Source organism: Mustela nigripes, chromosome 8 (genome assembly GCF_022355385.1).
Source record: "Mustela nigripes isolate SB6536 chromosome 8, MUSNIG.SB6536, whole genome shotgun sequence".
Classification (NCBI taxonomy): Eukaryota; Metazoa; Chordata; class Mammalia; order Carnivora; family Mustelidae; genus Mustela; species Mustela nigripes.
Window position 1 is genome coordinate 78,624,801 of NC_081564.1, and position 25,353 is coordinate 78,650,153.

Below are 25,353 nucleotides of genomic sequence, written 5' to 3' on the forward strand. Positions count from 1 at the left end.
CGGGATGCCCGTGACCTGCCCTTGGAAGCCTGTCTCAGTCTAGTCCGCTATTCTCACCATGACCGCAGGGATGTCTTTGCTGAAAACCGGTCAGGAGTAGTTTTCTCCTTATCAAAAGTACACTATGTCTTGAGGGTAATACTTTTTGAAAGACAGTCTTAGGAATGTTTCCTATCCTACTAGAAGATCACAGAAAGATCACAAAGAGACTAGGAGAGTGATTAACAGCACTGACGGGTTTGAAGCCTTGGCTCGACCGTTTTCTACCTATTTGGTGATGAAGAAAGTCAGACATGCTACTTAGTTCTGCAGCTGAACCCAGGCCTCACGCTCGTACTAGCTCAGAGGGCTGTTGCGAGAACTGGATGAGGAAACACAAGTCAAGGAGAGCACAGCCCCGGGGCTGCAGTGAGCGCGTGACCAGCACTGGCTCTTAGGCTATAGTGGCTAAGAGCGCACGTAGGTACCAAGAGTCTATTTTCCTTCGTCCTAGGAACTCTTAAAAACCTTACATTTTAACTTAGAAGTCTAAAAGTACTTGCATCAAAATGACTCTATATTAAAAGTCCTGGAAAAATACTAGATCTATCAGCCTGTGTAACCAAATATTGTGGAACTCCGAGTCAACCACAGAACGTTAGCTCTACAGAAGTTACATGGCTTTTAGAGATCAGAACAGCAGGAGGATGGGGAAATGGTTATTCCGCAAGTTTACAAAAGCAGAGGGCATACAATACTGTATTTACACTGGGACTGTAGCCAATTCAAATATTAAATAAAAGTACGTGCACACAGGTACCAAACACAGGAAGTACAGAAAACGGTAAGTGATTGTGGGGTGCCTGGGAGGTGTAGGCGGTTGAGAGTCTGACTCTTGATTTTGGCCCAGGTCATGATCTCGTGGGTCCTGATCTCAGCCTCAAGACAGACTCTGGGCTCAGTAGGGAGTCTGCTGGAGATTCTCTCTCTCTTTCAGTCTCCCTCTACTCCTCCCCGAACTCATGCGCACGCTTTCTCTCTCCTCTCTCTCTCTCTCTCTAATAAATAAATCAATAAAGGAAATTTGTAAGTGATTGTGTTAGGATGCTGGGATTTCCCATCTTTCCCAAAATGTCTTTTGATATCATCACATTATTTTCATAATAAAAATGCTCTAAAAAAGTACTGAAAAAAGAAGGCACGCTGAACCCAAGTGTTAACCTCCGCTCCCTTCAGAGACCCCACTAAAATCTTGGTGAAAAGATAACAAATTTTTTAAACGCCAACAACCCACAGAAGCATAGACAACAGGAAAAGAAAGAACAGCGAGAACATTTTGGAAGCTGAAAAAGAGAATGGTGGGAGACAACGCGCGTAGCAGACAGCCGAATGCTAAGCAAGGAACAGAGGAACTGAGAGCAGGCCGGCACAGAGAAGCCCCACAGGCCTGAGCAGCACCAGAAGCACCTCTGGGGGCAGGAGGCGAGGCATGGGGCTAAAACCCAGGTGTATCAGCTAAAAATCTGTTTACTTATTTATTTGTTTTTATTATTTTCTTCTGAGAGAAAGAGAGAGCATGCGGGCCTACATGAGTGGAGTGGGGGAGGGGCAGAGGGAGAAAGAGAGACTCTCAAGCAGACTCCACACCCAGCTCAGAGCCCAACCCGGGGCTTGATCTCAAAACCCTGAGATTGTGACCGGAGCCTACATCAAGAGTTGAATGCTTAACCAACTGAGCCACCCAGAAGCCCCTAAAAGTCTATTTAAAACATAGTCAGACAAATCCACAATTATAATCCAAGATTTCAATACCCCTCCTTCAGTAACTGTAAGAATAAGGGGACACAAAACCAGTCAGGACATGGAAGGCCTGAACAACATTTCAGCCAACCAGACCCAAAAGACACTGCTAGAACACTCCACCCGAGAAACAGCAGATACACGGTCTTCCCACGTGCACGGCCACAGGAGAGGCTGCATGTTGGGCCAAAAGCAAGTCTCAACAAATCTTAAAGGAGTCAAGTCACACAAGTATGTCCACTAGCCACAATGGAATTAAATCAGGAATCAGCAAGGAAGTGATTTCTGGAAAATCTCCCAAATATTCAGGAACTAAATAACACACTTTTAGACCATCCAAGGGTCAAAGCAAAAATGAAAAATGATAAAGTATCTGTAACTGAACTGACGTGAAAACACAACATATGAGAATGTGTGGGACGCTGCCTTAGCATCACTGAGCTGGAAATCTGTAGCATGGGTCACTGCATTTGAAGAGGGAAGGGCCTCAAATGCATGACCTCAGCTTCCACCTAAAAAACTATAAAAAGAAGAGCAAATTAAAACAAAAGTAAGCCGAAAAAAGGAAATCACAAAAATAAGAGAGGGAATAAAAGAAATAGAAAAGAGAAAGACAACAGAAAATTAATACAACCAAAAGCTGTTTATTGAGAAGATCCATAAAATTAATAAATATCAAGTCCTGCTGGTTGGGAAAGATAAAAGACACAAACTATCAATATCAAGAACCAGAGAGGTGGGGCAACTTGGTGGCTCAGTCAGTTAGGCATCTGCCTTCGGCTCAGGTCATGATCCCAGAGTCCTGGGATTGGGCCCTGCATCAGGCTCTCTGCTTGGTGGGGAGCCTGTTTCTCCCTTTCCCTCTGCCTAACGCTCTGCCTAATTGTCTCTCTGTATCTCAAATAAATAAATAAAATCTTAATAAAAAAAACAAAATGGGAGCGGTGCTATCACTACAAACTCTAGATATTAAGGGGATGAGAAGGGAATATGATGAACAGCTTGGTGCCTATCAATTCAATGACCTGGATGAAATGGACAAATTCCTTGAAAGCCACAAGCTACCAAAGGTCACTCAAGAAAGAAATAGAAAGGAAGATAAAAATGCAGAGGCACCTGGGTGGCTCAGTCTGTTAAGAGTCTGACTCTCAGATCATGAGATCCAGCCCCACATCGGGTTCTGCCCTCAGCAGGAGTCTTCTTGGATATTCTCTCCCTTTCCCCTTCTCCCACTCCTTCTCTCTCTCTCTCTCTCTCATTCAAATAAGTATTTAAAATCTTAAAAAAAAAAAAAAAAGATACAAATGTAGCCCTACATCTATTAAAGACATTGAATTACAGTTAGAAAACTTTCCATAGAGATAAGGTAAGATAAGGCTTCACTAAATTCTAGCAAATTTTAGTAAATTCTAGCAAACATTTAAGGAAGGATAGCATCAATTCTATACAAATCCTTCCAGAAAACTGAAGAGGAGGGACTACTTTCCTACTTATGCAAGATGCAAGCATTACCTTTACACAATTATCAGAAAATAACAATACAAGAAAAGAAAACTCCAACTAGTATCCCTCAAGAACACAAAAGGGATTAATAGCCAAGTGGGGTCGAGCCCAGGAATGCAAGACTGGTTTAACATTGGAAATGAATCAGTATAATTCACCATATCAACTAAAAAAACAACTCTGTGATCATCCCAATAGAAAAAGGACCTGACAAAATTCAACCTCCGTTCCTTATAAAAATTCTCTCAGCAGGGGCACCTGGGTGGCTTAGTCAGTTAAGCATCCAACTCTTGATTTTGGCTCAGGTCATGATCTCAGGGTCCTGGGATCCAGCCCCGTGTTGGGCCCTGCACTGGGTGTGGAATGTGCTTAAGATTCTCTCCCTCTCCCTCTCTCTCTGCCCCTCCCCACCCCCGACTTGTGCATGTTCTCTCTCAAAAACACACAAACAAAAAACACAACCAAAAACCAAAAAACTCTCAGCAGACTTGGAATTGAAGTTTCTCAACTTGGTACAGGGCATCGGGCCAAACACAACAAAAGAGAACAGAACTACAAAACATCATACTTAATGGCAAAAAAGATGTTTTCTCCCAAGATCAGGAACACCACAAGCCATGTCTGCTCTCACCACTTCTACTCTGTGCTGGACGCTCTCGCTGGTACAACAAGGGTGCCCAGATGGGAACAGAAAAAGTAAAACTAACGCACATGACACGATTTTAAATGCAGAAAATCTAGACCAGAATTAATGTGAGCACTAGAATTAATAATGGACTTTAGCAACTCTGCAAGATCAACACACAAAAATCAATTGAATTTCTCTACATTAGCAATGAACACTCAGAAACTAACATCAAAAATACCATTTCTAGGGGCGCCTGGGTGGCTCAGTGGGTTAAGCCGCTGCCTTCGGCTCAGGTCATGATCTCAGGGTCCTGGGATCGAGCCCCGCATCGGGCTCTCTGCTCAGCAGGGAGCCTGCTGCCTCCTCTCTCTCTACCTGCCTCTCTGCCTACTTGTGATCTCTCTCTGTCAAATAAATAAATAAAATCTTTAAAAAAAAATACAATTTCTAATGGCATCAGAAAATGGGAAATATAGAAAAATGAGGTGCAAGACCCATACTCTGAAAACCACAGAAGACTGCTGAGAGAAATGAAAGAAAATTTAGATAAATGGAAACATATACCATGTTCAGAGGTTAAAAGGCTTGATATTGTTAAGAATCAGCTCTCCCCACGTGGATTCATAGAGGCAATGTCACCCCAATCAAAAAGTGAAAATAATTATCACTAACAACCACAGGGAGATAAAACAGGATATTGCTCTAAGAATCCACAAAGAAAACTATTAAACAGCAAAATTAAGAGAGGTGCCCTGGTGCTCCCCAAGACCATCTTCAGTTTGAGTGACTCCCAGGGCGGCCTCCCGGACGCCACACCTCGGCGTACCCATGACTCAGATTTATGGCAGCCAGAGGGCACGAAGCACAATCAGCAAGGGCAAGAGGCACCAGGGTCAGAGTCCAGAGGAAGCAGGCACAAGTTTCCAAGAGGCCTCTCCCCAGGGAGCCACGCGGCACGTGCTGAGGTCCCCCAGCTGTGAGCTGTGACCCCACAGTCAACCAGCCTGTGCAGGGAACCCTTGTGCTGGGGACCCTGTGAGCCTCAGTCAAGTTCAAACGAGATAAGCAACCAAAACAACACAATCAAGTAAAAAAAGAAGAGAGAATTCATGTTACATAAACATGGAACTCTTGTCTCCAGAAAACGCATCAGACCTGGCAGTGTGGGTTCCGGCAGGACTTCTGGACGAGGAGCCTTGACCAAAATGCTGCAGACTGAGACATACAGGGGGAGAGTAAGGGGGGGGGGCAGGTGTGGGCCAGACAGAGGGACGCCCCGAGTACAGTGGCCTGATGCCTGCGTTCAGGGCAGTTGGGAAGAGGCCTTGTCACTGGGACAGAGGCCACAGGCTTTGGGTTACCAAAGTCTGGGTCTCGCTGGGGCAGGACCACTTCCAACAGCCCCTCGTGTGCCCCTCTCCACCCCCCGCCCCCTCATTCCGAGTTTACCCCCAAATGCCCCCACGTCACCACCCCCTGCCCGGCCTCTGACACCGTCTACCCAGTGCCCTGCCACAGCAGGCACAAAGAGCCTCTCAACACCGGAACACACCATGCCTGGCAGGGCTCAGGCCTCTTCAAGGGTTTTGGACTAAAAGCCAAATTCCCCATGGTGGCCTTCAAGGGCCCAGGCCTCCTGGCCCCTGCTCCACCCCACCATGCTCCAGAAGCTGACCCCTCACCCCCCAGACCTCCTCAGCCTCCGCCCCCCGCCCCATACTGGCCTCCTGGTGAGCTCACCGCCCACACTCGGTCAGGGTGAGTCTGCGGATTCCCCCTCCGTTAGCTGCTCTCTCTCTCTGTCTCATACACACACACAAGCACACACTCCTTCATGCGCACACACTCACTCACACTCACACCGTCCACACACACTCCCACACACCCGACTGCGCGGGCCACCTCCGCAGTCTCCGCCGTCTTCCCCAGCGGACTGCACCCAGCTGCGGGAACCGGCCCCCACCTCTCCCCGATAACCTGCGGTCAAGGCGAGCGGCCCCGACCACCGCCTTTCATGCCGAGTTGATAAAGGGGCCGGCCGACACTCGGGCCACAGAGAAGGCAGCCCTCTGCTCCCAGCTCCCGGCAAACGTGACCTTCGCAGAGTAAAACATCCAAATCCACTAGGGCGGGTCATGAAGGAAAAGACAGTTGAGGCAACGTCCACTAAAAAACTCTCCTGGACTCTAGAAGGACTACACAACTGCTGTCCACTTAACTGAGAGCGGACAGAGATTACTAAGAGACAGTCCCTGGCAAATCTGTTTAAAAATACAAACCAAAATAGGATGGGTTATCTTTTCGTCTTGACTTCGCAACCTTAAACTTTGCTGGCTTACCGCTGTTCCAAACCCTGATGGCTGAGGTGAGAATCCAGCATCTCTCGGCTCACAGAGAGCCTCTTGCAGAGAGGCCCGCGGTGAATGGTCACCGTGATGCATGTCAGGCTGGGGGTCGTACAGCCGGGCGGACCAAGGTCCAGAGACACATCAAAGCTCTTAAGTTTGGATGGTCATGGCACTGGGACCAAAACCTTGTCCAACCTTCCCCCAGCCTTCTAAAGCTTCTAGAAAATTTGAATGCATTTTATCTGTTTCAATTGCAAAGCCTTCCCCTGTGGCCCTGCTCTGCTTGGAGCGTATGAGTTGCTCGATGAGCAAAAAGCAAATGGCGGGCCACCTGGGTGGCTCAGTGGATTCAAGCCTCTGCCTTCGGCTTGGGTCATGATCTCAGGGTCCTCGGGCTCTCTGCTCGGTGGGGAGCCTGCTTCCTCCTCTCGCTCTCTGACTGCCTCTCTGCCTGCCTCTCTGTCAAATAAAGAAAACTTAAAAAAAAAAAAAAAGCAAATGGCTACTTACCTCAAAAGTACTAACTTCAAGATCTTCAAATTTTCCCGAAAGTGACATTCCTGCACAGTTCACAAGCATGTCTACTGGGCCCAGTTTCTCCTGTGCCTGGAAAAATTTATGAGAGCAGGCAAGAAGTAAAACAAGAGAAGAATCACTTTGTAGCAAATCAATGACAACAACTATCAAAGTGACAGAGATGACTTGTCAGTTCCCAGCCACACACCAGAATGGGAAGAACCAACTGAAAGGCAAGTGAATGAGTTCCAGCTAGCCCAGCCTCTTACTTGTTTTATGACGTTCTCTACTTGGCTGTAGTCTTGAGAAACGTCAACGGATATACAAAGCACCACCTGTTAGGAAGAGAAAAAAAAATGATCAAAGCCACGCAGGTGTCTGAAAGGAATTTTTAAAGAATTTTTTTAAAGTAAAGGCAATTCTTTCCAATAGCTGGGAAGTCTGACTCTGTAGGCACAGATTGCACTGTTGGAAATCTGCTGACAGCGCAACTGTGGAGCCTAATTTTCTTGGCAGTTTTCACAGAAAACTCTCTTGCGCAAACTCAAAAACATGTCTTAAGAAATGTGGGTCAAAGTACATGCTTTCGGGTGTAAGATAAATAAGTTCCAGGGGTCTCATGTACAGAACACTGGCTACCAACAGTAACGACTCTAGTGTGTACGTGAGATCCCCAGAAGAGCAGCTCTTAGGTGCTCTCGACACACACGCGAAGGAACCGTGTGAGGTGACGGGTGTGTGAATCAACTTCACGGGGCAAGCATTTCACGACACCAACGTGCATCAAGTCGTCACACTGTGCCCCTTAAGTGCATACAATTTTCATCAGTTTCACCCGGAAACAGAAAGGAAAAGAAATGTAAAAATCTCCTCTGGACATGCCTCTGATCTGCAGTGACTGACAGCAGCTCTGAGACCAGCTGCGGCCCGACGTGGAGGGAGGCCTGGGCCACGAGGAGGTAAGTGGAACCCTGCGGGCAGGGACATGTTCCGTGTCTGGATTTCAGCGCCACTTTTACATGTATACATCTGTCAAAAGCCATCACGCTGTACTTTTCACATGGATGTGGTTTACTGGACATCAATTACAGCTCCGGCCGTTAAAAAGAACACAGAAATTACATAAAGAATAAATAAAGTGTATATGAATTGCATCTCAAGTTGTTAACATCTAAGGTCGTTAAAAATAAAAACAATAAATCTAATAAATAAGCTCAAAAAAAATACTCCCCTTGGAGCAGTCCCCAAGCTCTGATGGCCCTGCTGGGGCTCCGCTTTGTCAGGGGGAATAGAGACAAGCAAACACCACCTACTCGCAAAAGCCACCTTAGTTTGAGTCTGAGCCCAGACTTTTATCTTTCAAGGCCAAGGGTCCCTCGGGGCTTGTGGGAGCTTGAGGTGCCTGATTTTGGGAGCTTGAGGTGCCTGATTTTGGATGAGCCGTCCACTCCCAGGGGTCACCAATCAAGCCCCAGAGCCCACCCAGTCCGAATGGGGCCACGCAAAGGGGTTCCAGGGCCGACAGACGCCAGGAAGAGCCCAGCCCAGGCTGGCCACGGAAAACAGTTCCGTTCAGTCTCTGGAAAGGAAGAAGGGAAGGAAGGGAAAAAGGAAGGGGGAGGAAAAAAAGCACTTATTTCCGTGCTTACTTGGACAAAAATTGATAAAATAGCAGTTCAAAATACTAATGAGGACTAACAATGAGCTATTGTTTTAATTTCCCTTTTTGGATAACGTTTTCAAATCCAGAGCTTAGCCTCTGACATCGGAATGTTCTGTGCTCCAAGGGGGGGTTGCGGAGAGAAGCAGAAAGGCATTTCTCCACTTCTCAGTCTTTCCGTGAGTTCTGGGTGGAGACTGGCCACCGAGCTGGGGGACAGACAGAAGGACTGTGCACAGGAGGGCACGTCCACACGTCCACTTCCACTCGCGCGCCCGTGCGTGGCTGCTAGTTGAAGGGGGTGCGGTGCGGGAGAAGGAGCTGGTGCAGGCGCAGGCCTGGCAGGCCTGGGTTCCAGTCCTGCCCCTTCACCCACTAGCTGGGCGGGACCCGAGGAGGCGGCGCCGGCCTCACCGGCTCCGGCCAGGGTGTCAGAAGCCAGTGACCACAAAGCTCCCTTCCAGCTCTGAAAAGACACGACGCAAGGACTAAAGCCACGACACGAGGGGGCTGCCCGACAACCTGATGCGGTGGGCAGGAAGTCGAATCTGATGCAGGAAGGAGCGCCGTCCACAGGAGCTAAATCCCTAAGGAAAGGAAACGGCCCCCTTCGCAAATGTGACCTGGAATATTCCAGAGGAGCTGCCCTTGGGTTTTATTCCTGTGACCAGGATTTTTATACGAGGCTTTTTATATAGTATTAGATCATTTACTATAAATAAAAGCTAACCCACAGATAAGCAAAATTTAAAAAAAAAAGGGGGGTGGGTTCACAAATCACCAGGAAAAACGTGTCCCCGCGGCTCTGCTTGTGCTAAGCTGTGCAGCGAAGGCCTTCTGGCCCGGCCCAGCCCGTCCTCCCTTTCCCTGACGGAGGCGCCAGGAACTTGCCACATGACCTCAAGCCTTCTGATGGCTGAGGCGGGGGCGGGAGTCGGGGCGAACGCGGCCAGGGCAGGGCGAGGCTGCGGACAGCAGGCCTGGCCTTCAGCCAGGAGCACGCGAGCGCCGCGCTTTGACAGGAGACGTCTTCCTCGATCAGCACTCACATGACTATGGAATAAAAGAAAACGGGGAGATTTGCTGAGATGGCAGCTTTCCGAAGCTCTCGGGCTCCAGGGGAGGGGACACAGAAGCCAAGGTACTGGGGAAGACGCCGCACATGGACACGAGGAGATGCAGACGATGACCTCTACCTGCGGCACAGGGCGCCAAAGCAGAGGACACGGCGGCGGCACCGCCTGAGGGACGACTGTGGACCAGTGGGTCCCTAGACCGCTACAGCAGTTACAAAAGGCGAGGCTGATTTATTTTTCTTGATGTGGAAAGAGCTCTCACGTATTTTGGAATACGGGATTTGGAATACTAAAACTACAGTGTGGGGCATGGGTGGCTCAGTAGGTTAGGCGTCTGACCCTTGCTTTCGGCTCAGGTCAGGATCTCGGAGTGTTGGGTGGTGGGATCGAGCCCTACACCGGGCTCTGCATTCACTCTATGTGGAGTCTGCTTGAGAGTCTTTCCCTCTCCCTCCCCCTCTGCTCCGCCCCCTGAGCTCACACACTCTTTCTCTCAAATTAATAAAGTATTTTTTAAAAAATAATTTAAAATTTTCAAAAAAATACAGTGAAATACCATTTAAAACCCATCCGAAAGGCAAAAATTAGTAAGCCTGCCAATACCAAGTGTTGGCAAGGATGTGAGGCAACAGGAGGCCTGGAGCACTACGGGTGGGCGTGCGCCCACTCCGCTAAAGCGGAAGATGCGTGTGCGCTGTAACTGTACCTCCACAATTCCATTTCCAGACACAGATATCCTTGCACACATGCACAGAGACATGGAGAAAAACTTCAGTAACAGCAAGATGTAAAACTAACCAAAAAGCTGGAAACAAAATATCCACCAACAGTAGAACTGATGAACAACAGGTCTTCTAAATATATCCAGGAAAATGTTACATAGCAGTAAAAAATGGATAGACTAAGACTTTATGCAACAATGCAGAAATATCTCTAAAGCAGTCTCTAGGGAAGAAATCAAGTTGCACAAAAATACCTAGAGAATGACGTCCTACAAATCTACGGAGGCAGAAAGCAGATTAGGAATTGCCTGGGGCTGGGGGGCTGGGAGGAATGGGGGTGACAAGGTCCCGACTTTCTTTACGGGGTGACAGGAAAGCTCTAAAGCGATTCTGGCGCAGGTGGTGCAACTCTGCGGGTAGGCGCTGAATCGTACACTTGAACCGGTGAACTCAATGGTATGTGAGGTATGCCTCAAAAAGTCTGACAAAAAAAATAAGAATGGAGCCATCAAGTTCAAAGAGAAGCAGAAATAAACAGTATCTTATTTAGGGTTATGTGCACCCTCTAGTGAAATTATGAAAAGAGCAAAGGATGCATCAACATATAAATCAGGGGCTGCCTCCAGAAATGAGACCAGAGGATATGGGCAGCTGACATGGGCTCCCAGAGGGCGCTCCGGGGGCCCAGTACATCTCATTTCTTAAGCTGGGTGATAAGTGCCACAGTAACCTGTTATTCTGTTTTATATATATACATACACACCATTTTATTCATTAAAAAATACCATAACCAAAAAATTAAATGTAGTGCCCCTTTCCCCTTAAGTGTTTATATAAAGTTACCTTAAATAAATAACTGAAATAAAATCACTTTCTAGAAAAACATTATTTGATCATTGGTGCGTGTAAATCAAAGTCTATCGTTTTTGCTAACAACCTGAACTCGAAGATAGTTTTTTAAAAAGCGAAGTCTTTTGAGTACTTCGCTTTTTAAAAAACTGTCTAATACGTATCTTAACTAGGAAAATCCTACGTGCTTTACATGAACTATTTGCAGTTCAAACAACACTTTTCTTCCCTCTACACAGCTGCGCTGACTAGTTCAGAAAATGTATCCCGAAGACGGATCATACCTGTTTATCATTAATAGAGTGCTTTTCAATTTCTTTCTTTGCCTGCAGCAACTTGTCCTGAAAGCAACAGACAACAATTAGTTCTGGTGATTGTCTATTTGTCTGCTTGTTTGTTTAAATGAGGCAAAAAAGCAATTATTTGTGTAAGTATTTATTACAGTTCAGAAAACTCTCAAGACAGCCTCTGTACTGTACAGCTATGGGCCACAGGGTATGAAAGAAAGGAGCTATAAAGTTATGTTCGGCTATGATTAAGTGATAGCAAGGGTTTTCTGAAAGATAACAGAAAAATAAATGAACTGCAAAATCCCAATTAACAGTACTAATTGCTGACGGGCACCATCTCAATGCTAATAAATGTTTGGATCTGACATCAGTGAGTGTGACATAAACCAAGAACCCCCACGTGGCCCTGCTATATCCTGTGATCCCACGTCAAGCGTGCTTTTGTGAGAGTGTCCGATATCTTCCTCCTCTCCCATAAAAGCAAATATACTAAAAAAAAATCACTCTTTTAGATAGATTGAGGAAACCTAATCCTGGCTACTTTCCGAGAATAATCTTGAACAAGAAAAGCCATCCTGTAACTGAGAGATTCTTCCAAGGTCTCAATTTTGCTTGTCTGGCTCATTTTTCAAGAAGAGAGATATATCAGTTGGCAGTTCACAATTTGTTCTAAAAGTTGTGATTTAAAAACATCAGGGGCGCCTGGGTGGCTCAGTGGGTTAAGCCACTGCTTTCGGCTCAGGTCACGATCTCAGGGTTCTGGGATCGAGTCATGCATTGGGCTCTCTGCTCAGCAGGGAGCCTGCCTGCTTCTCTGCCTGCTTGTGATTTCTCTCTTCTGTCAAACAAATAAATAAAATCTTAAAAAAAAAAAAAAAAAATCAAGACAGCTAGAGAAGAAGAGAGGAGGGGAATCCTCCAGAAAGACACGTGGGCTTCTGAACATGGATGTGTCTATAGTAAAATAATATTCTATTAATAAAGATAGACACAACTTGCCTTTGTCACAATTAGAATAAACAATTATATTAGAAAATAAAGAATTTCTGGAAGCCAGAAGGCTCATCTGCTCATTCATGTCTAGCAATGCAAGGACCCACAGAAAGAGCCTTTGAGCACCTGAAACTTGGGGCCACCCCTGCTTCCTTTTCATCGGTCTTGTATCAAATATCAACATTGTTTACATCTCAAATAATGCCATTTTATTAAAGTTATGTTTTCTGGGTGCCTTGGTGGCTCAATTGGCTAAGCGTCTGCCTTGGGCTCAGGTCATGATCCCAGGGTCCTGGGATCGAGCCCCGCATCAGGCTCCCTGCTCGGCCGGAAGCCTGCTTCTCCCTCTGCCCCTCTTCTTCACTCGTGCTCTCTCAATCTCTCTCTCAAAAGTAAATAAACAAAGTCATTAATAACATAAAATAAAGTGATATTTTCCTTCCCATAAAGTGGCTTTAATGCCAAAGCAAATTCACTGTTAGAGATATCAGGACAAACGGGAAGTAGCAATTCTGCCTTTCTTGATTTTAAGAAGAAATTATGAACATTGAAGCCTAATTCTGTGCCAATATTTAAACATTCCCCCCCTTCCCGAGGTGCTCCTGGGTAGCTGTGTACCCCCACCTGAGTGGCCGGTCACCCCACTGTTGCCCTCCTTTGGCATATGAGAATCCGAAGTCCCCTGGCAAAGATGCCACACAGGCGTCCCCACCCCTCCCGCCACCTCCCTGCATGTCTCCATCCCACAGCTCTGTTTTGAGCACCCGCCAGGAGCCACGCACGGCGCCAGGCACGGAACAACGGCAGGTGGCTGACAACACCGCCACGGTCGCCTCCCCCACCGCGCCTCCCCCCCGCCTCCCCGGAGCGAGAGGACTCCACAACTGTTCGTGTGAACACAGTGTCATTGCTTTGGCTGCGGAAACAACTTTGGCAAGAATCACGGACCCCGGGGGGATAAAAAAGAAAGAAAGAAAGAAAAGAAAAACAGACCTTGTGTCGACTTGACACAGAAAAACACACGTTTTGCTACAGTGCTGGGGAGCAACAAGAGTCCCTGGTGGAGTGTGGGTTTCATTAGAGATGGACATCATCTGGATAATCAGCAAATTCCAGAGCGACACCTGCCCGTCCTGATGAGGACGCGGCTACCAGCCCTGTGATGGGCCCTGCCGCCTCCTCCTGGCAGGCGGACGCCCTCCCTGGCTCCCTGAGGCCTCTCCCACCCAAAAGCGCAGAGCCTCCCATGTTGCCTAACAGTTGGTGAAACTAAATAAATATTTGTGAAGCTGGCCTGGCTTCAACTGAGAAGTCTTTGCCCCGAATATGAGAAACAACCAGTGGTTCAAAAATCACACCTGGAATCAGAAATCCAAATCCCAGGACACGGGCACCGCCTCTCCCGTAAATCTAAAGCCGAATAATTTAGTGGGTAACGACATGCCCAGAAGACTTACCTCATTCCGTGCCACCAGAGTTATGAACGCTCCTTGCTTATAGCACTCGATAGCGATACACTTTCCAATACCACTGGAGCCCCCTGTAACCTAAAAGCAAAAATAATAATCTTCTTAGCTCTCGAAATTTCCCTTCTCCGGGAAGTTCATTTAAAATGACAATGGGCTCAAAAACCCAATCTACGAGAACCAGACTTTTCGTGCTCGTAGTTTCTTCATCCCAGACTTCACGAAAGAAGAGCAAATATGAAAGATGTCCCTGTTAGCGGGTCCTGCTGCTGCTGTTTGCAGTACTAGACTATCAACTGCACACCTATGTTTCTCTGCATTCACTGGAAGGAGAGTGCCCTATAAACCGAGCTAATAAAAAATACATTAGGCTACCTCTGGGTCCAAATTCAAACGAATCTTATTTTCTTACTGCATATCTTCTGTATGACTATCTTCAAAAGAGATGCAAAGAAGAGCCACCTGGACAGATCATCTAATATTTTACATGATTGCTTATTATAAAAAAAATAAGGTTTGGGAAATATTAAAAGGTAAAATCTTCCTTCTTGTACTATTCTGCTCCTCACAATCTAGCTCAGCCCTACTGGCTGTCTTTGAGTTCCATGCCCCCTCCAACCACAGGGCCTTTGCACATTCTACTTCCCTGCCAGAAAGGCTCTTCTCCCCCTCTTTTCATCCAGCTGGCTCCCATTCACCCATTAAATCTCAGCGCAGGGGCACCTGGGTGGTTAGGTAGGGTGAGCACGGTTCCGGCTCAGACCATGATCTCATGGGTCCTGGGATCCAGCCCTGCTTTGCCGGGCTTGGTGCTCAGCAGGCAGTGTGCTTGGGATTCTCTCTCTCTGCATGTCCCCCTAACCCCATCAAAAAAATAAATCTTTGGGCACCTGGGTGGCTCAGTGGGTTAGGCCGCTGCCTTCGGCTCAGGTCATGATCTCGGGGTCATGGGATCGAGTCCCGCATCGGGCTCTCTGCTCAGCGGGGAGCCTGCTTCCCTTCCTCTCTCTCTGCCTGCCTCTCCGTCTACTTGTGATTTCTCTCTGTCAAATAAATAAATAAAATCTTAAAAAAATAAAATAAAATAAAATAAATCTTTAAAAAAAAAAAAAAAATCTCAGCTCAAACATCACCTCCTCAGGAAAACCTTTACTGACTGCCCCTTCCCTAACTACAACCCACCTTCTAGCACTGCATCCTTTTTCCTTTATGGCACTTACATACTCAAACAGCCATGCATTTATTTGTGTGATTATTTGATTCAAGGCCACTTCTCCTATCACTGCCTCATTAATGCCAGAAAAATACCATCTCCATTTCTGCTCCCACTATATCCCTAGCACTTAAGAGGACAGTGCCTGGCAAATAGGAAGGGCTTGATATACATTTACCTTCATAAGACAAATGCAGTATTATCTTTCTAGTCATTTTTCCTTTGAAATTATATATTATAGGGGAAGAGAATGGGGGCCCAGGGTTGTCCGGTGGAGGGAGTGGGAAAGTAATGAGAGAGGTATCTGACCTTACATGGTATCATATCCTACTTTAAAAATACATATATCGGGGCACCTGGGTGGCTCAGCTGGTTAGGCGTCTGCCTTTGGCTCAGGTCATGATCCCAGGAACCTGGAATCAAGTCCCACATTGGGCTCCTCACTCAGCGGGGACCTTGATTCTCCCTCTGCCTGCTGCTCCCCCTGTTTGTGTGCTCTCTCTCTCTCTCTCTGACAAATAAATAAAATCTTTAAAAATAAACAGAATAGGATAGAATAGAATAAAAAATACGTATCAAAATGTTTTATGTCAAAAAACTAAAAGGCTTCACTATATATATTACATCAAGGAGAGAGAGGTACTAAAACTTAGTTGACGATTTCCCTCTAACAGACATTCGGATTATTTCAAATGTTTTACTGTTAGATATAAATCATGCTGTAATGAACATCCTTGACCCCATCTCAATGATTTTAAAATTATCACAAAGCCACTTCTATACAAAGTACCAGTCTCCATGGATGCTGAGGGTCCCCTACTTCTCTTTGGCCTCAAGTCCTCACCACTGAAGAGACTTCCTTGGCAGGTAATTAACCAATTATCTCCAGAAGGTTACTGTAAAAATCTACCTGCTGCCCTAGCCAACAGTTGCCTCTGAGGAGCTCTTTGCTGCTGAGATATTTCTTTTTATTTTTTTTTTTAAAGACTTTTTAAAATTTATTTGACAGACATATCACAAGTAGGCAGAGAGGCAGGCAGAGAGAGAGAGGAGGAGGAGGCAGGCTCCCTGCCGACATCAGAGAGCCTGATGCGGGAGTAGATCCCAGGACCCTGAGATCAGGACCTGAGCCTAAGGCAGAGGCTTTAACCACTGAGCCACCCAGGCGCCCAGCTGCTGAGATATTTCACGGGTGGCTTTGGCTTTTGAAATTTCACCAGACATTCCAATTCCACAGCAATTAATATGCCCCCGGCCCTCGTATGATGGTGTTACTGCTGCCTCGATGTCCCTCCACCCAACATCCCCTGCATACCTACCTATCCAATCCTACCTACCCTATCCTAGTCCTCCAGGACTCCTTTCTGACTCAGTCACTCAGTCCTCTCCTTTACCTGTCCCTTTCCACTTTGTGTACACATCTTAGCTCTGTGACCAAACTGTAAGCTCCTTGAGGACAAGCACTGAGTCCAATCTATCCCCCCCTACTCTGAGCACAGAACCTGGCATAAGCCGTTGCGAAATGAGCACTCAGCCAACATTCATTTCCAAGAGTGGTGCAAGGGTACTGTTTCTCTGATATAGACAATGCCAAAAAAATTGGAAGTAAAGTTTCCCTATCTGTTATTCGATAAATTAATGGAAGCTGAAGTGATAAGGTTATTGAGAAAACCTACATTCTCTAAAGTGCTACTGCTGTGATTGCTGTCCTTTTTCTAGACCGTGCTACGTAAGCTGGCTGGGTCCACGCACTGCACAGACGAGAGACTGTTCAACCTGATCACTTCTAAGTCTTTTCCTTAAGAGCAAGGGTAAGGCTTCGATCTTTCGTTCCTACCTCGTGAGAAACTAACCTTCTAATTAAGCTAATGCTTAAGCATCTAAGACTACGTAAGAGTATACATCAGCCAAGTCTAGGCTGTGCTATTCTGAATGGCAGAACAACGTGGCAGAGATTTTCCAAAGGGCTGAGAAAAGTGGGAAACACGGATGGAGTTGCCTGACAACTGGTAAACTGGGCCCAGGTGTGAAAGATAACAGCCTAATTTCTTTCCTTATTCTTCCTAATTTCTTTCCATTGAATCCTCTTAGGATTCAATGCAAAATATCATTTAAATGTTTCTATCTCTTTCATCACAGCATACACCTCTTATTGAGGACAAGAAACAGGGTGGTTTGCAGCAAGAACTGCTCCCAGCCATCTCCAAAAAAAGGAAGGACCTGATTTTCCAGTTCTCCCCAAGTCGATTAAACAGGTTTTTAAACACAAGTACATACCCTGTAAGACTCCGGCAGTATCACCGCTGTCATTAGGGAGATAACACTAGTATATGCGAACTGTTCTAAATAGAAAGCAGTAATTGTGACCTAAGTCTGTTCATGCTTTCACATAAGGAGACATTCGGAATGTTAGCTCCCTTTCCTAACACCACCTGGTCCGGTCCTAACAACTCTCAAGAAAAAGAATGGCGCTTTCCCTCGTCTTGTGACATTAAAAAAGAAGACAGATGGTGACATCATGTGAATTATTCATGTCATCCTCACATTATTTATAGTGGCGTATTAAAATGGGATGGTGAAAATAAGAAATTCTTCTTAGTTTACCCCAACAGACTCATTATCTTACTCAGGGCCTGCGGCACAATGAAGCGAGAAGGACTGGAGTCAAGGTTAAGTGAAACTCCCTTACAAATACTGAATCGAAATGTTCACTCTTGCTTTTGGCTTTACATTTTTTTTTTCCCCCAAGTTACATTCTGCAAGCATAACTTCTGCAAGATTTCAACTTTGAAAGCCATGCTTCTGAGGCAGAAGTTCTGTTGGAGATGTGACACTTTCAGAATTTGGCCTCCGTGGAAAGTTTGGCTTCTCTCGCTCCCTTTCGAAATGAATTTACACTAACCTCATCCGCGCTGCACACCAGCAACAGCAGGAGCTGGGAATATACTAATATTTTTACAAAGGACCGTGTAAAAAAAAAAAAAAATACGTGTTCTCATTCACAAACGTTCGTCCAGCTCTAAAGCACACTAAAATGAATGGCCAGTCCAGCCTGGTCAGCTCGGTAGGGAGGCTCCGTCTCGACCGGCACCGGCTCGCACACGTCCCCTCTGGCAGGCTTCCTGCCGCCCGCTCAGTAACTAACTCTCCTTATTCAATCACCGCCCACCTCGGGGTGCCTGGGGCTGGTGAGATCCGAATAAGAAAACCCATGCGAAAGCCACAGCAAGTGGCAAAGGGCTGCGCGCAGGTGAGAAGGAAGGTGCCGACACCTGCAGAAAAGGGATCTCTGAAGACACTCGCTTCCGGGAGGGAAGGACCCAAACCCACCCGCACCTCCCGCACCCCTCCCGCACGAGCAGGTCGGTGAGCTCGTCCGCGGACTCCGAAACGATGGCCTCCCCGGGGGCTGAGCTCCGACAGGCCAGCCGGGTAGACGGGCCAGAAGCGTCCCGACACCGTCGAGCCGGGACCGCCAGCCCCCCGGGCTCCGGGCGGTTTCCCCCCCAAGGTGAGTCACTTCCTGGATTCCTCCGGCAACTGCTCTTTCTGCCGCTCGCCCAGGCCGTCGGCCCGTTCCGAGCTGCCTCGGCGGGTCCCGGCGGCTGGGACCCCTTCCCCGCCGCCCGCCTCCCCGCGACCCGGCCGGGACCGCGCGCCTCGCCCTGCGCAGCCACCGACCGCGGCGTCCTTGGCAAAGTTTCTCAGCCTTTCCGCCCCTCGGTGGACTCCTCGGGAAAACCGAGCGCAGCAGTATCCACGCCCCACGGGTGCCCCGGGGATTAGCGAGCGGCTCCCGAGCCCCCGGCGCCCCGCTCTCCCGCCCCGGGGAGGGCCAGCTGCGGCGGAGGGCGGGGCCCCGCCGTCCCCCGCAGGGACGGGGCCGGGCCGCGCGGCCGCAGGTGGCCCTCGGCGGAGAAAGGGACGCGGGCGGCTGGGCCTCGGTCGCGGGCCGGCGCGCCAGGGGGCGGGCTCGGGGCGGCCGAGCGGGCCGGGCGGCGGCGGCGCAGCAACAGGAGGCCACTCACCACCACATGCGCCCCGGGCAGGGCGAGGGGCTTGGGGCTGATGAGCGGTGACACCATGTAGAGCAGCAGCACGAACGCCACGAGGAAGGCGGCGGCCAGCAGCAGCATCGCTCGGCGGGGCCGGGCCGGGCCGGGAGGGCGGGCGCGCGGGGCTCGGCGGCGCGGCGATCACGCGCGGCCGCGCGCAGCAGGAGCCGCTGTTTGGGTTCGCGGCCGGCGCGGGGCGGGGCGGCGGCCGGAGGGGAAGAGGCGGAGCCGGCCGAGGGCGCGACCGCGGCGGGGCGGCGCTTCCCGGAGGCGGGGGCCGGGGCCGCGAGGCTGGGGGGCCTAGGGTAGAGCTGCGGGACCCCGCCCGCGACCTCCCGGCGGACGGGGTGTCCCCGAGCGCGGGGGCGGCGGGCCCACGGCGGCGCCACCTGCCAGCGCCTCCCGAAGGGCCCGGGCGACGCTCAGGGGTGGGGTCGGGGTGCCTCTTAGGACCGCGGAGGCGGGTTTCCAGGCCTCCCCAAGCCGAGTCTGGGGGTGGGAGCCGCTCGGGCCCCGGTTCCGCGCTCGCGCCGGGCGGTCGCCGGAGCCGGGGAACGCGATCCCGGGCGCTCGAAGCCGCGGCCTGGGCCCGGCAGACCCTGTCGCAGCGGGGAACCCTGAGATCAAGCCGACCTCCCGGCTCCATGTCAGGCCTTCTAGGCGTACTCCGAACCGTGGTCACAGCCCACGATCGCGTTTCAGAGGACCGGGAAAGTCTTACCGTGGAGGCTTTTAGCCACTCGGATTGAATTTCCTTGAGCTTAAGACTCCATCCCCTTTCCCAAGGCTGCGTTCAAAATAAAACAAAGCACAGCTTTATTGAGATCTAATTCACATCCCATACAATTCACCGATTTAAAGCGCACAATAAACAGTTTTTAGTACGGTCACAGACTCCTGTAACCACTACCACAATCAATTTTAGAACATTTAGTTACCCCCCCACACACACACCCCCAAATACCTTGCATCCATCAGCCCCCACTCCCTGGTTCCTCCCAAGCCCCTGCCCAGTCCTAGGCTACTTGCCACCAGTCTTTCTGTCTCTAGGTTTGCCTAAGCTGGGTATTTCATAGAAATGGAATTCCGCAATATAGGCCTTTTCTGTCAGACTTATTTCACTTATATTATTTTCGAGGTTCACCCATGTTGTACAATGCAACGGCCCTTCATTCTTTTTATCACCAACTTGTATTCCCTGGTATGAGTATACCACATATTATGTTCACTGACGGATGGACAGAGGGAGGTTCTTTCCATTTGAGGGCTATTAGGATTTCTACTGCTGTGAACATTCATGTACAAGATTTCGGGTGGACTTATGCTTTAATTTCTCTTGGATCTACACCTAAGAGCAGAATGGCTGGATCTAGGGTAACTGTGTTTAACCAGAGCTGCCAGACCTTTCTATTCTCGCCCACAGCGTATGAGGGTTCCGGTTTCTCCACATCCCCACCAACACTTGTTACCATCTGTCTTTTTCATTATAGCCTTCCTAGGGGGTGTGACGTTTCCTTCTGGTTTTGATTTGCATGAGGAACATCTGTTTGTTTGCCTGCTTGCTTTTGCCTTCTGTTGTTGTTTTTAGAAACATGCAAGAACTCAGGGGCAAATTGATCTCATTTTTTCTTCTTTCTTAATTTATTGCACAGAGTTAGGCAAATGACAAGGCTTGAGGACACAGTCCCCAAGACTCCTGACACCAATTATGAATTTGGGGGTTCCCCTCAAAATGAAAAAAGTAAAAATTAAAGAAACAAATTTGGGGGTTCCCAAACCACCTTCACTTTTGATAATCCTCTGGAACGCCTCACAGAACGCACAGAGAGCTGTTATTCTCGTGGTTGTGGTTCATGACAAAGTCAGCTAAGTGAAGAAGTACGGAGGTCAAAGTATGGAGGCCTTCCTGTTGCCACTTCCCGTGGAGTCAGGACAGGTAACCCTCCCAGCATGGGTGTGTGATAATAGCACCCAGTTCTGCAAACCAGGGAGGCCCATTTGGTGTCCAGAGTGTTTATTGGTGTTTCCAGTGTGTAAGTACAATTGACTGATTGCACATGTGGCTGAACTCAGTCTTAGAAGGTCAACTGATGATACGACCTTCCACCTAAATCACATGGTTGGTTTTTCTGGCATGATCAGCCCCCACCTCAAAGTCCAGACTGGCCTACCTCATCTAAACAAAGGCACTTCTATTAGCTATGGCACAGCTTACCTCCAAGAAGCCAAAGACAAAGACTAGAACTTCCGGCAAGCCCAGATTCTTGACTACACAGGCCACTCCCTGGCCTTTATCCAAAGCTCTCCTACAGCAAAACAAACACATGCCCTAACATTTGGAGGAGGTAGGGTAGAGTAGGAGGCTCTTAACTCAATTTCCCAATAGATTTGATCAATAATATCAGTAGTGCAATCTTCCTACCTTCAATCCAGTGAAGTGCGGGTGTTACACCATATCACAAGATGGGCTGTAGACATAACCTGAAAAATAAGAGCCAAAAGATAGTGGCCTGTCACTGGAATGTCACTCAGTCATCAACAACTGGTCCAGCTCATCATCACGTCACATGTCTCCGAAAGTCTCCCATCCAGATTTGCAGGTTTCCATTCAACTCTATAAGTTTCTAGAAACAGGGGTGCTCTCTACCCCCTAAGACATCCGGTATAATTGAGCTTTCATAGGAGACAATATCATCTCTTGTTGTGAGCCTCCTTCAAGGTGTTGATGTAACACTGGATTATGTTTGTCGCATAGCCCATTTATTTGTTCTTTTACCCTCATCTACTAGTTCTCCTTCTGTCTATTTGTGACTTATTTTTACCCAGACTTTCTCCCAATGGAAGGAAGGCTAGGTTCAGCCTAGTTCTAGGCTGTTCCAGACTCCTAGCACTGCTACTAATTGAGCAACTGCCTCCCCTGCCGTCCATTCCCATTCATATGGGGGAAGGTGACAGAGGTGCACAACCTGTGGGCTTTCTCAGGCAACCACCACACAACACATCTGCGTTCGCTATCAACCCCAATTTCATCAGATGGAGGGAAGGCGTAACCATCACCCCCATTAATATCTTGGAAGTCTAGTATAAAGGTTTAAAAATAGAGTTAGAGTTTCTTGCTTGGGGATTATCCTTGATTCTACCACCTGAATTTGAAGCCCTAGCCCTTGAGATCACTGTATCGGGGAGAAAAAGAAGAAAGTTGAGGCAATGTGGAGAAAAAAAACAAACCCAAAAGTATGGTCATACCATCTTCTCTCCATGGGAAGAACTGCGCAGTTGCACCAGCATTCTCCCTCACCGTCTCCGGATTCCCTAGAAGAGTGGAGAAGTCTACCAGAATGGGCAACACGTTCAGGAAGACGTAGACGTCAGCCCTTCATGCCTTTATTTCTTCCTCCCCATTTTCTTTTTTCTTTTCTTTCCTTTCCTTTCCTTTTCCTCTCTTTTCTTTAACATTTATTTATTCATTCCAGAGAGGGAGAGCGCATGGGGGTGGGGGTGGGGACAGAGGAAGAGAGAAACTTAAGCAGATTTTCTCTAAGTGTGGAGCCCAATACGGGGCTTGACCTCATGACTCTGAGATCATGACCTGAGCAGAAACCAAGATTCAGACGATTAACTAACTTTGCCACCCAGGCGCCCCTCCCTCCCCCATTTCAGACAATAAATATTTCAATTGCCTGTTCCAATTCTCTGTCAGACCTTTACTCAAGATGATATGCAACATGCTTCTTCCGCCTGATGTTATCTCTTTGCCCGTGACTGGACATTGTGTGCTGAAAAGTGCGTTCCTTGGTCCGAAGACATGGAAGTGGTGGTCCAAGTTGTTATGATATCATCTAGTCCAGTCCTTTTATCGTATTTTGATCATTTGCTCCTAACTCTAGGCCTGCAAAATCCAGTCCAGAGTGTGTCTCTTCCTGTCAAACCACATCTGTAACCTTCCAGGGCTCCCAGCATCTATCCAGGTACCAGCTCTGTGTTTCCCCAGGGAATCTGTTCCGCAGCCATCTGCAGCCTCTGTCAGTTTGGGTGGCCCACAAAAAGGGTCTCATTGGCATCTCCAGAGGGTACAAGAGGACAATGTCTAGATTCATCCCATCTCTGTGTTGCTGTGGCACTCCCCACCCCATTCCCATATCCATTCATGCCATGGACCCAGGTGGCCAACCCAAGTAAGCACAACAGGATATTCACCAGCTGGTTCCAATCACCTCTCAGTCCTAAAAGAAGGTTCTTCTAATGAACAGTGACATGCCCTCCTTTGATATTCCCCTTGATGGCCATAGTGATTTCCATAGGGGCAGTGCCCCCTACAGCATCCCTTGAACAGAGGCAAGTTTTCCATTGCTCTTTTACTTAACCACATGGCCAAGACATTAGCCATTGCCCATGAGTTGGTTCAAAACCCAAACATACGGGTCACACCACATAAATCAGCTCATTGGACTGATCTGTTCTCATCTTCTATTAGAGCAGCGGCCTCCAAACATCGTGTGATCTATACACCTTGAGACTGACCTCTGTAAACCAAGCAGTTCTTTTTTTGGTCCATAGAGAGCTGTTTGTAGAGCACTGCCCAAGGGCCTACAGGTCTAGCAATTTCTCAGGTGGTTCCAAAGTCAGCCTTAGGGGAAAAGATTCTACCTGCTTGCGAACACACATGCACCTCCTCGTCCCCTGGTACCATGTTCCTGCAAAACCAGCTCCACTGTATCATGGAACTCATCTAGACATTGCTTTTTCCATGAGACTGTTTCTCTGACATCACCTGAGACATTTTATGTATTTCAGGTTTCCAGATTATTTTATGTCCTTCAGTCAACGGGGCAGTTTCAGTTAATGTCCCCTGGCAAGCTAGTAATTGACTCTGAGATGGAAATTCTCTGTCTGAAGTCACAGTAGGCATTGATAGGGGATGCTCACAGCCTTTTGCCATAAGCCCCAGTGTGAGTAAGTATTCTAGGACTTCCTTCTAGTGGTGTTACAGGTACGATCTAGTAGTATTTCCAGATGTGGAATATGCACCCTTCAGAATCCAAAGAAGCCAACTAGACACTGGTCTTACTGCATCTCTTATCTACCAGGTAACCCATACTGTTAAAAACAATGTATGTGGGCTTGGGCAATGTTATCGGGTCCTATTTAAGAGGGTCAGGCAATCTTGCCTGGAGGTCAGATTTGCCTGCCTTGTGTTTTACAGTACTAGGTAGAGGAAATTCTCCCCCATCAGACACTAAATCCATTCCCATAGTACAATCACATAAAGGAGACACAGGTACTTCACACAGAGGCAGTTCAGACGTTCTGCATTTCATCCAGACTTTCACCTAATCCCATCAACCACTGCAGCTCTGTATCCGCCCAGCCCAACTATAGTCCCTGTTAGGACTTCACCAATAGGGAGAACTATCGGAATGTCCATCAGTGGATGAATGAATAAAGACAATATATACACAATGAAATATTAGTTGGCCTTTAAAAATAAGGAAATCCTGCCCTTTGTGATAACATGAAGGAACCTAGGGATATTATGCTAAGTGACTATAGAAAGATTTCACAGAAATACAGATAGATATTTCATAATCTTGCTTATATGTGGGATCGTTAAAACAAAAAAAAAGCAGAACACATAGGAACAGAGAAGAAAATGCTGGTTACTGGAGGCTCGGGCTTGGTGGGAATGAGAAGATTATAGAAGGAAAGAAGGAGGGAAGGAAGGAAGGGAGAAAGAAAGAGAGAGAAACAGAAAGAGAGAAAGAATGAAGTAAGAAGGGAAAATGAAAGTAGAATATCAGTTTCCAGAGGCTGGGAGGAAGGTAGCATGGAGAGTAAGTGTTTAATGGGAACAGAGGTTCCATTTTGCAAGATGAAGAGAATTCTGGAGACCAAGGTCAAGATGTTTGCACAACAGTATGAATATACTCAATGCTACTGAGCTTTTGACTTTAAAAAATGATTAAGATTGTAGATTTCATGTGATGTGTATTTGATCACAATCAACATTTCCAAGTGAATATACTGTTTAATATGTTTCTATCAAAATCCCAGCTAGGGGTGCCTGGGTGGCTCAGTGGGTTAAGCCGCTGCCTTCGGCTCAGGTCATGATCTCAGGGTCCTGGGATCGAGTCCCACATCAGGCTCTCTGCTCAGCAGGGAGCCTGCTTCCTTCTCTCTCTCTCTGCCTGCCTCTCAGTGTACTTGTGATTTCTCTCTGTCAAATAAATAAATAAAATCTTTAAAAAAAAAAATCCC

General features: G+C 47.8%; 1 protein-coding gene and 1 long non-coding RNA gene across 3 annotated transcripts in view; one reads left to right on the plus strand and one right to left on the minus strand.

The window, feature by feature from the left end:
- Positions 1 to 19,243, minus strand: part of KDSR (3-ketodihydrosphingosine reductase) — a 39,338-nt gene extending 20,095 nt beyond the window's left edge. The window contains exons 1-5 of the mRNA XM_059409796.1: positions 19,072 to 19,243; positions 13,822 to 13,911; positions 11,366 to 11,422; positions 7,044 to 7,109; positions 6,769 to 6,864 (exon numbers count right to left, since the gene is read on the minus strand). Coding sequence (XP_059265779.1) covers positions 6,769 to 6,864; positions 7,044 to 7,109; positions 11,366 to 11,422; positions 13,822 to 13,911; positions 19,072 to 19,179 — 417 coding nt within the window. The 5' untranslated portion in view covers positions 19,180 to 19,243. The remainder of the gene's footprint in view (positions 1 to 6,768; positions 6,865 to 7,043; positions 7,110 to 11,365; positions 11,423 to 13,821; positions 13,912 to 19,071) is intronic.
- Positions 7,418 to 25,353, plus strand: part of LOC132023672 (uncharacterized) — a 28,038-nt gene continuing 10,102 nt past the window's right edge. Inside the window, exon 1 of one of the 2 annotated variants that reach the window (XR_009406021.1) lies at positions 7,418 to 7,733. This is a non-coding gene — a long non-coding RNA (uncharacterized LOC132023672). Of the gene's footprint in view, positions 7,734 to 18,217; positions 18,555 to 25,353 lie in introns of those variants that run through there. The other variant, XR_009406020.1, reaches the window with a different exon arrangement.